Here is an 11084-nt window from a genome sequence, read left to right as displayed (position 1 = left end):
CTGCACACTTAAAACATAAACTTCAGGTTTGCCCTTGATGTGGCTCTAAAAGTCCAGCATACGTATAAACATGTGAATTTCAGGTGAATGTGAAACAAAAATCTAATCGATATTCCATCGTGACGCTGAGAGAATACGATGGCAATACATTTTGAGAGCGCATGGAACGCGACTTCCTTCCGATATTCGGAAGCCACTGGAGCTTTGCAAATAATCTCGATTAACAAACTAATTTATTTTAAAAAACTTTTTTGTATTTAGTTCCTCGTCCTTCCTCCCGCACCTCCCATAAGCGTTGCGAAAGTTCAACATAAATACGAGACAATATAAACAAAAAACAGTACAATAACTTAAAATAATTAATAAATCAACCCGAGTTGTGTAACCGAGGTGACGTCACGCACGGCGCTCCTATTGTTCACGAGGCGGCGCTCCCATTGTTCGGGAGCGGGTCACGTGCGGCGCGCATCACCCCGCGCGGCCCCGCCCCCCACGTGTTTCGCGTGGACTTTTAGCGCCGGTTTACATCGCAGCAGCAGCCACAGAAGCAGCCACAGACCATAGCAGCAGCCGAGAGCATGACGGACGTGAATCTCGAAACAGTTGGAGCGAATGAGCTGGTGAACGCGCGCACTGGGGAGGTAGGAGTGAGTGTGTGTGTGGATGTTGTTTGTTGATGGTAGGTGTGTGTGTGTAGCGTGTGTTGTGTGTATATGTGATGATGAGTGTGCGTGGATGATTGTAGGTGTGTGTGTAGCGTGTGTTGTGTGTATGTGTGATGATGAGTGTGGGTGGATGTTGCTACATGTGTTTGAGATGATATGTGTGGCGGTGGGTGTTGTAATGACACACTGCGCTACGCAGCCGGGTGAGAAACTGCGTCTTTATTCCTGGCCGCCGCCGCTGCTAACACGGCGAGGCGTGCCTGGGCCTCCGCTAGGCCGGGCTCCACACCAGATCCACTCCGTCGTAAATGAAGCACCGCACGGTGCTTTGCTGATGTTTACGTCCCGTGCATGGTGGAGACAAAGGCGGCAGGGCGTGGTGTTGGATAACCTCCCCCCCCCCCATGTGCCGTTCCTGCCTTAATAGGTGCTCGCTAACAGCCCCTGACAGTCTTATTAGACGGGCAATACAATGGTGTGTTTTATTATTATTAGTGCTGTGTGGGGGGAGCGGTGGTGTAGTGGTTAGCGCTGCGACCCGAGTTCGATTCCCGCTCGCGGCCAACACCCGTGGCGACGATTACCTGAACCGGTTACCTGGGCGCCTCCCCTAGGTAGACTCGGCCTCAAAATTAGTACGGGGGGGGGGGGCACAGTGCCGGCCTTCATAGGTGCTGCTCGCTAACAGCACTTGCCCCTACATTGTGTCGAGGCTATCCGGTGGGGAGGGGGTAGGATCTTTGTCTTTGTGCAGCAGCTGTGCCGTGGCCACACAAATGCGGAGCGCCCCAAAGAGCCCCCAGGGGTGGGAGGCCGATTTATGACACAATAATTAATAATTATCGGTTCCAGTGAAAATCCAAATAAACGAGACGATTAACGTTGTTTTTACAGAGCCCATCTCTCTCTCTCTCTGCTCTACATCTCGGCTGTATAACGACGACGTTCTTCGTCTCCTTCGCCGCCTCTTGTCTCATCAATTCTGTTATCCTCACGACGAGCTAACGACGAGTCGTTTGGTAGCGAGGTAGGGGGCCCCCCGAATGACTTCCATGTCGTTGATTTGTGTAAATATTTACGTTGATTATTGTCGTAATTGTGTGTGTTTTTATGGTGTGTGTGTGTGCTCTCCATCTGAGAACTACACCTGTGGAACTACGTGTGATTGTGAATGCGTGTTCGTAGGGTTTGCTGGTACATGTTGTTTATGTGGTTTATTGTGAAAATTCGGTCACAGTTCCTGTGATCACTGTTACATTGCTTTTATGGCTTTATTTTGGTGATTTCGAAAACGTTTTTTGGTTTGGCCATGTTTGTTTGCTGTAGTACGGAGTTAGACTGATGGCCTTAATCTAAGTTGTCTTGCGGTTGTTGTTTGACTTGCATCCCACTGGGATTTTTTGCACACAGCGGTGGTGTACGGTGCTTTTTTCAGGAATATGTTGCTGTTTTTTCCTGGATTTTCTGTTTTCCACAGTCACAAAATCACTTTAAGATGTTTTTCTTGTTCATGTTTTTGTTTGTTGCGGTTACACCCGATTCAAGAGCCGACTGGCTCACAGGGCTATACCAAATAAATGAAAACTGAAGCTGTATGCTGTGCTGTGTGGTATAATGATAGTGCTGGGGTGTGTTCGCCGACTTTGGAAATTGTTGTGTTGCTGTTCCTGTTCGTGCGAGGTGACCCTGCGTGTCGTTGTGTGGCGCGTGTAGATCTGTGCACCGGTGCGTTTGTGTGTGCACAGAGGAAAATTAATATTTACGGAAATGTCTGTTGCCCATAACTGGAGTCTTGAACTTTTTCAGACCCATTCATCCCGTACAACCAACCCCACGTGTTTTTGTAAGCACCAGGACCAAATTAGGCCTTCTACACCGGCTTCCAACCTTAATCCGGCGTTCCCGGGCCGATTCCGGTGCAACCAACAAAATCGCTCCAAAGGCTGCAACCAGTCCGGCGATCGGCACCACGTGCGTGACAAATAAAAAGGAGCTATGCTTGCTTTCGGTGTTAAATATATACAGTACATTATCCACTACATACAAATTAAGCCAATGAAAATGCTGCGCTTATATGCATCACCCCCATGCATAGTCTTCGAGATTGCAGTGGTAAGTACGGTAATCGGTAAATACAGTAACCTTTTAAAGTAGGAGATTTATTTGTCTTGTTATTTACGCCAATTTCAAATAGTAAAATTTTAAACACTAAAAAAACGTACGCCTAAAAACAATGTCATACAAGAAAGTACATAAAAAGAGCTATTTTAACAAATCCAGCGCCCCCTCCCCCCGAAGCTGCCGGATAATCGATCTAGTGTATGTATCAATAACCACTGCAAGCATCTTAGCTGCACTAATCGGGTATTAGAGAGGACGTTTCCTACCTGCCATCACTGTGGTCATAATCCTAGAGCTCTCGGGTCTCTGCCACCACAAGGTCTGCTTGTTTCTGTGGCCTCTTGATCACCGTAAAAAACATTTGCGCAAATGTGACCAACTGATAGAGCAGCAGTGGTCTAGAGATATCCACCAAAGGTTCCCCAGAGTGTTTAAACCCAATAATAATTGAGAGCATAGGAGTTAACATTCATGAGTTTGCCTTCGTGGAGCTGCTCTGAGCCTTTATCATTTCCCACTAAATGTGCAACATTGGGCCAACGTTGGCGGAACGGTTGGCCTGGTTGCCCCAAAGTTCCATGTTTACCGAGTTGACATCTCACGACGCCGAGGTGATGATGATGCTGCTGCTGCTGCTGCTGAGCGGTGAGTGACAGCTGGAGCCACACACACACGCCTTGTGCTCTCCTCGTGCGCGTATGCAGGTCGTGTCGTTGGCGTCCCTGTGGCAGGGCCCACAGCCCGTGGTCATCACGTTTCTGCGTCGCTTTGGCTGCGCCGTGTGCCGCTGGTGCGCGCGAGAGCTCTCCACCGGCATGGCTCGTGCCAACCTGCCGGTACGCGCACAACACCAACGGCGGTGGTTGTGCAGTTGGTGGTTTTTTTTTTCTGGAATGTTTGCTGGTTTTTATCCAGGATGTTTCTGTTGCGCGTCGTCGCTTTAAGATGTTCTGTTTATATTTTTGTTGCGGTTGCACCCGACTCAAGAGCCGCATGGCTCACAGGGCTATACCTAATAAATGAAACTTGAAAACTTGAGTGGTTGCGATGTGGTTGGTTCAGTGTGGTTGTGTTGTTTGCCAGGCCGGAGCGGTACGTTTGGTCGCCGTTGCATCCGAGCGGGTGGGGCTACAGGAGTTCCTGGATGGAAATTTCTTCAGCGGTGGTGGTAATTGCTTCCAGTTCACTCTACCGGCCCCCCTTCCACACTGCCTCTTGCCCTCATCATCTTCCCCCTCCATGTGGGGTTTTTGTCTGTGTGACTATCAGCATAAATTTGTATCTGAAAATTTACAAATGTAAGGAGCTTCTTTTGTCGGTGAGACTTCTTGATAATATACAAATATATACAGCAAGGGTTCGGCTCTTGAAAATGTGCGCAAAAATAGAAGTTGTAAAATGTAGACACTGTGTATATGGGAAAACAGGGAGTTAAGTTCCTGTGTCTAACTTAATATACGGAAGAAAATTTAAATATTTCATAACATTAATCCTGTACTGTACACGTCTAATACTTAATTATATTCTACAAAACACATTCATAAATTGTACTGTAAATTCGCTTTTACCCTAGGTGCTTTGCAAGGGTTTTGAGTGGTACAATTATCTTCTCGCTTTTCTTTATAAATCCGACTGACTCGTCTACCATGTAATTGCGACCAACAGCAGACACACGATCACCACGACCAAGTCTAACCAACAACAGCAGACACACGAGCACCACGACCAAGTCTAACCAACAACAGCAGACACACGATCACCACGACCAAGTCTAACCAACAACAGCAGACACACGATCACCACGACCAAGTCTAACCAACAACAGCAGGCACACGATCACCACGACCAAGTCTAACCAACAACTCCGCTTTTTAAGCTAAACTCGTCACTTTATTCAGCCTTTTTGCTCTTGCTCTCACCGCTTCTTCTGCTTAGACCCCATGATCTAAATAAAAACACACCACAAATAAGTCTAAAACGGCACAAGTTATAACGGCACCTGAAGAGAGTTGGCTTCAGTGTGTGGATGGCGGAACATGGCCACAATCCACGACTTTACAACGCAAGTACAGTACCCCTCCCGCGTTATACGATGTTGCCAAATCGCCAATAGTCCAAGGGAAAAGGCACGAAAGTTAAACTGCTATGCAAGTATACAATTGTGAATAATCGAATTTCGCGAAATAAAAATACACAATGAAGAGGGTTTTTCCTGTACAAGCAAAGGGGATGAGCCAAATGTTTCGGGCAATGGCCCTAACTTAGGGCAGCCGCTAACCATTACCTTAAACGAGAGCCTCGTAAATGTCCTTTTAAGGCATGTCCTATGAAATAAAAGCCATTGTCTGAAATGTCACCTATTATCTGTTTCCTTTTAAGGCCACAGTGGTATTGACGAATGTGGTGTGTTGTAATTAGTGCTTGTGCACCACTGCCGGTGCCGTATCACCAAATAAATTGTTTTCTTTTAAGGCAGCGTTCATAACGATGTTGGTGAGGTTTACAAAACAAAGTTGTAATCTTTTAAGAGTAGTTTTAGCGTTCATGAACGAATTGTGTGTGTTTCACAGACTTATTTATTGATGATAAGAAGCAGTGCTACAATGATCTGGGCTTCAAGAGGTAACATGCACAGTTATACCCGATTGCCCACATGTACGCATTCACATGCCAAAAGCCTATAACCTGATTTATAATAATACCAATTTACAGCCCTTGTCACTTCACTAACTGTTGAAGACCTTCCCATGCCGTATTTGTCTTTGGGGGTTGTTTGGCCTTACCTCGCCACAGTGGTTAGTGTGGGTTGTTGAAAGGGGGTGGGGAGCTCTGTGTTATTAATAATATTTAACAGTATACGGTAAGTCCTCGCTTGCCGCGTGTTCACACAACGCGTTTTTCACTATAACGCAGTTCTTCCATTAGGGAACACTTTTCACACAACGCGGCGCGGCACACCTTGTTGTCAAGTGGTTTCTGAGTGGTCGACGCCAAACAACTTTTTTTTTTAGCTACACGGCAAACTTTATTGTTACATTATTTATGGGCAAAAAAAATAACTTGACGCGTTTTTCACTTAAGGCGGCACTTCAGTAATGCATCTACTACCGCGTTGAACGAGGACTTGCTGTATGTATGTGCGCCTGTGGATACATCTTAAGTATTTGGGTGCGCGTGTGCTTGTTAGTTTCCACTAAGTTTTGACGTGAGTTTTGTGTACTTACATGTTAGTGGTTTGCATTCGCACGTTCCCACCGCAGTGTCCTGTAACTGCCACTACTGCCAATGGCGTTGGGCTGTGGCCGTCCTTGGAACACTACTGCTTGGCTCAATTGGGCCTTACCAGCTGAAAATATGTCCGAATCCCTGTGTGAATTTGCGAATGTGCATGGTTGCTCATGTCTGCACTTTTTTGTGTGTACATGTGCGCCTGCATGCTAGGTACAATGCACTGTCCATAATTCCGGTGGCTTTGGGTAAGAAAGTCCGGGACATTGTAGCCAAGGTATGTATGTGCGCGTGTGTATACAAGTCTGTTAAGGCTATACAGGGGATCATTGTCTTTTGCAAGCATGTGTGTGTGTGTTTTTCGGGGAGGGGTAGTACAGCGGTTAGCGCACTGCACTACGTATCCGGCGACCTGCGTTCGATTCCCGTTCATGGCTAACACCAGTGACGATTATCTGAACTGGTCCTGGGCCCTCCCCTAGGCCGACTCGGCCGCAAATAAGTACCTGGTAAGATCATCACCACTGGGGAGACGGCGGCTGGGCATGTTGCTGGCCACCCACCCCCTCGTGTGCTGTGCCGGCCTTCATAGGTGCTCGCGAACAGCACTGCCCCAACAGTCTGTTCAGGTTATATGGGGGATCTTGGTCTTTGTTTTTTTATATGATGCATATCTGAAAAGGTCCTGGGTCCTCCCCTATGACAAACCAGCCTGAAATGAGTACCTGGTGTGGTGTGTAAATGCAGAGGATCTGTCTTTGTTTTGTAGATGGCTGGCTCACCGGATATCTGTTTTGCATTTGGCTGTCTGAATACCAGACATTTTTTTTACTGCCAAATGTTGATCAAATGTCAGGAGGGGAGCGGTGGTGCAATGGTTAGCACAGTATCCAGAACCCAGCGATCTGAGCTCTATTCTTAGATATATAGTTAACACCAGGTGACGAGCAATATTTGAACTGGTTCTGGTTACCCAACCTTGATCAACCAGCACTGGCCAGTGTGGTGAAGTATGGTCAAACAACCCTCATGACCGACACGGCTGGGGAATTTTTTATTAAACCGTGGATTGAGAAAAAGATCGGATATGTACATTCATTGTTCTGAATTGGACATGGCAGATCTTTCAAATAATTAAATTGCATTTAATTCAACCACACGGCTTTGCTTGGTGCTCAGTGGTTGAGCGGTGTCATTGTTTCGTCTGTCACCACTTGACTGAGCAGGACCCTCCTTTCTTTTCCTTTCGGGAGGGTCCTGCTGTGTTTCGCAGTGGGGTTCGATGTTGCCATGTTTTCTTTAATTGGGTAAGTTTTACCATGATGCCAGCACACATGGCCTACTCTTTTTGAATAACGTCACAGGATCTCTTAATATTCCACTGTGAAGCAGACGGCGGGTATGTTTGCAATTAATACACCCGCAGTAATAACCAGGGCGGCCTGCCAGATTCATACCGCGAATCTCTGCAGAAAGCGGCAAACATTCGCTACCGTTCGGCCATGTTTCCACATTCAGAGGGTTGAGAGTTGAGATCTCAATTGGGGTTTAACTCTGCTCCTCATTCCTCCATGGTTGACACAATGAGTGAACCACCACTGCATGGGAAATCGGCATTGTTTGTCCTAATAAAGAGATTGGTTCCCACCATATAAATGTTGAATTTCCATGACCGACTTGGCAATGAGTACACCAAGTGTTCATTTGAGCATGAATGACCTTCACCTTTGATGATATTGCCAAGTCTAAACTCATGCCCTACATGTAATCCATGCTAGGATCTTCTATAAGTAGAAACATGCGTTTTTAGAGTATTTGGCTCCTGCTATAAATTTCTGCGTGATAAGCTCCTTCGTTGAGCTATCATTTATGGCCAGGTGGCTTCTGAAAAAAGCTGTATAGCTCTGTGGGCTTGCCTGATGAAATAAAAATAGTTACAGTTAATTATAGTTATAGCTAGTAAGGATGGTGATGTTGAAGGTCATTGTCACGGCAGTAATGTTTATGGTGATTACTACTAGGCTGTAGAAGATGGGGTGTCTGGAAATCTGTCCGGGGATTTGCTGCAAACTGGAGGCTGCCTCATTGTCAGCGCAGGTACACTTACGCACGCATTTATATGTAAACGCACACCTTTACACACACCAGTCCAGTGATATCTGAACCAGATTTGGGTTTGATGTTGGTGAACGCAACTTTAAATGAGTATCTGGTGCTGTGTAAATAGCAGCATTGGGGAGACAAAGACGACCAGGCGTGGTGCTCACCATCACCACCACTGTGCCGTGATGCCCTTAATAGATTGCTTGCTAACAGCACTTGCCCCAACAGTCTGTTTAAGACGAACCAGGATCTTTATCTTTGTTTGTGTATCAGGTGGGGAGAAGGTGTTGCTGTGCTTCCGGCAGGACTCGCCGGGTGATTTTGTCCCAGTGGAGACGGTGTTGGAAGTTCTTGGTTTCCAATCGGAGCCAAAAGCACAAGAAAATGCACCACAACCGGAGGTACAGCGCACACACTGCAGGCATCTTTCTCTCTACTTGCGCACTTCCAAAAAGTGCCCAAACACTTTTACATCAAGTTTCAAAAACAAAAATTGACGATTTGTCTCCACATTTCCAGGGACTTGAATTAGAAACATTTGGATTTCCAATGTTTTTACATCTACCTTATTCTCCGGAATATAAGATGCTGCGGAAAGTTCTACACACCCAAAACTTATTCCCGATATCAATCGATTTTTCCTTTCTGGTCACACATGCACAGCTCCTGAATTATAAGCCACGACCCCAATATTTGCTTTAAAAAAATCTAATGAAGAATATGGGAATCACTCTATATTTGTGCCAAATTCCAGCTTTCTAAAGAACTTGTTGTCATACGTTTTCGGGATCTGTGATGTTTGGTTAAAGTCAAATTTTTTTCATTCTGCATCCTTCAATACCTCCAGGAGCAAACATTCATAGGCCAAGGTAAAAAAACTGGAGTTTACATTTTAGCCCATTCTAATTCTAAGCAGACTTCACCTACATCCTTGCTCGAACATGATTCGAATTCACATCAGTTTTTGTATGAAAGCGCACATGAAGAATTTGACTACCCGATTGATGTATGCCTCGCCTTCTCTGCCAACAGTGCACGGACGTCTGCTCCGGTTAAATGCCGTGACATCGTCCTGCAACGTGGGGTCTCACTATTTGCCTTTACATTTCCCACGTGCTCGCACAAACGTGACTCCTGCCGGACGAAGAAAAGTATGCAAACACCAATACTTCAACGGTGGCTAATTGCCATGAGTCGTGCATGTAGGGACGTTAACAATAGTAGTAATAATTTACAGCCAATTGTCTATCCACCGCTAGGTGCAAACTTCCCCACGCTATAACCATTGAGTGGTTGTTGACCACTTCACCACGCTGGTCGTCGCTGGTTGGGGGAGGGGCGGGGGGGCCCAGGGTGGGATCGGCCGTCACCTTTTCCATTGCTCCATCCACGTTGCGATATTGGAGATTACAAAACACGAAGGACTATTTGCGTGCACTTTTCTGCGCTTAGCAGGTCCAAGGCGCAAACGTTTACGTTTACAGAAACACTTCAGCGAGCATTTGTGAAGTCGAACACGTGCAGGCGCGCAAACCTACTCGACTGAAGGCCTTGGGTTTCTCCCCTCATTCATAATGGGATCGAGCTTTGTAAATGGCAGTTACTGTTAAATTAATCTAATAAAGCAATGATTTTGAAAGACACATTTGTGGTTCTTGTGTTTTGTACTTGTGGGTATTTAATTTACAGTTGTGGCTGTCATGATTGCAATTGTCCCGTTGGCGTTTGAATGCTTGGATTTGTTCAAAATCGCTGGAAGCAGGGCTGTCGAACTCATACGGTACGCAGGCCGGGTTGGATTCAAATGCACCTCCCCCATGGGCCACACGGCTGGGCCTATGAAAATGAAAAGCATATACTATTTACCGGACATCTGTTGTAATGAAACTGTAGCTAAATTCGTGTCAACCCACGTAATGTCAAAACACATTGGTGAATACAATTGTATGTATAGCTACCTGTCTGGGCTATTGCTACCTGTATTTGCTGTACGCAGATGAAGCACAAAGAAATACGAATTCCTCCACTTCTCTTGGACAACTCTACACTCCTCATCGACCTTCCTTTTCTTTCATAACATAACTCGACTGTATGACATGTCACACTTAAAAGTTTTCTTGCGCATTCTGATTGTGAATTTAAACTGGAAACGGGATTGGCCGGCACCACTTCACTGACCTTGACGATGCTGATTAGCCTTGTTTGAGAAGCCTGAAACATTCACACCAGTCTTCCAATATTTCCACAACAATGCAATAAAAAGCAGGATGTTTCATGGCAGAAAATAAAGTAAACTTGAGCTCCGGAGCTCTTGGAAGCACCGTGCATAATTAACGGCAATGCTGTCGAAGCAGTGTAGGAATTTATCTACCTGGGATCTGTAAAGATCACTGAAGGACAATGTACAGTGAGGGAAAAAAGTATTTGATCCCCTGCTGATTTTGTACGTTTGCCCACTGACAAAGAAATGATCAGTCTATAATTTTAATGGTTTATTTGAACAGTGAGAGAATAACAAGAAAATCCAGAAAAACGCATGTCAAAAATTTTAGAAATTGATTTGCATTTTAATGAGGAAAATAAGTATTTGACCCCCTCTCAATCAGAAAGATTTCTGGCTTCCAGGTGTCTTTTATACAGGTAACGAGCTGAGATAAGCACACTCTTAAAGGGAGTGCTCCTAATCTCAGCTTGTTACCTGTACAAAAGACACCTGTCCACAGAAGCAATCAATCAGATTCCAAACTTTCCACCATGGCCACGACCAAAGAGCTCTCCAAGGATGTCAGGGACAAGATTGTAGACCTACACAAGGCTGGAATGGGCTACAAGACCATTGCCAAGCAGCTTGGTGAGACGGTGACAACCACTCCAGCGCTGTCCTACCAGACAGTCTCGTCCCTTCACCTGATGAAGGCCGCTTGTGTTGTGGCCGAAACGTCGTGAGAATATTATTGTTATTTTATT

General features: G+C 45.7%; 1 protein-coding gene across 1 annotated transcript; it reads left to right on the top strand.

The window, feature by feature from the left end:
* Positions 1 to 459: 459 nt before the first annotated feature.
* PRXL2B (peroxiredoxin like 2B) lies at positions 460 to 9760 on the top strand. Its single transcript, XM_032976317.2, has 8 exons — positions 460 to 641; positions 3491 to 3622; positions 3870 to 3954; positions 5357 to 5408; positions 6228 to 6291; positions 8036 to 8111; positions 8391 to 8518; positions 9150 to 9760. The coding sequence occupies exons 1-8, from the start codon at positions 579 to 581 to the stop codon at positions 9171 to 9173; spliced, it is 624 nt and encodes a 207-aa protein (XP_032832208.2). The 5' UTR covers positions 460 to 578; the 3' UTR covers positions 9174 to 9760.
* Positions 9761 to 11084: the final 1324 nt, after the last annotated feature.

This window comes from Petromyzon marinus, chromosome 3 (genome assembly GCF_048934315.1).
Source record: "Petromyzon marinus isolate PM22_M1 ecotype Great Lakes invasive population chromosome 3, UKy_Petmar_22M1.pri1.0, whole genome shotgun sequence".
Classification (NCBI taxonomy): domain Eukaryota; kingdom Metazoa; phylum Chordata; class Hyperoartia; order Petromyzontiformes; family Petromyzontidae; genus Petromyzon; species Petromyzon marinus.
This window is presented reverse-complemented; position numbering and strand designations above follow the sequence as displayed.

Bases quoted from the DNA above. Each gene is read 5' to 3' on its own strand.
- PRXL2B (XM_032976317.2), top strand. From the start codon at position 579: ATGACGGACGTGAATCTCGAAACAGTTGGAGCGAATGAGCTGGTGAAC. The intron at 5,409-6,227 runs GTAACATGCACA...CCTGCATGCTAG, and splicing joins AATGATCTGGGCTTCAAGAG to GTACAATGCACTGTCCATAA. The intron at 8,519-9,149 runs GTACAGCGCACA...CTCTGCCAACAG, and splicing joins AAAATGCACCACAACCGGAG to TGCACGGACGTCTGCTCCGG.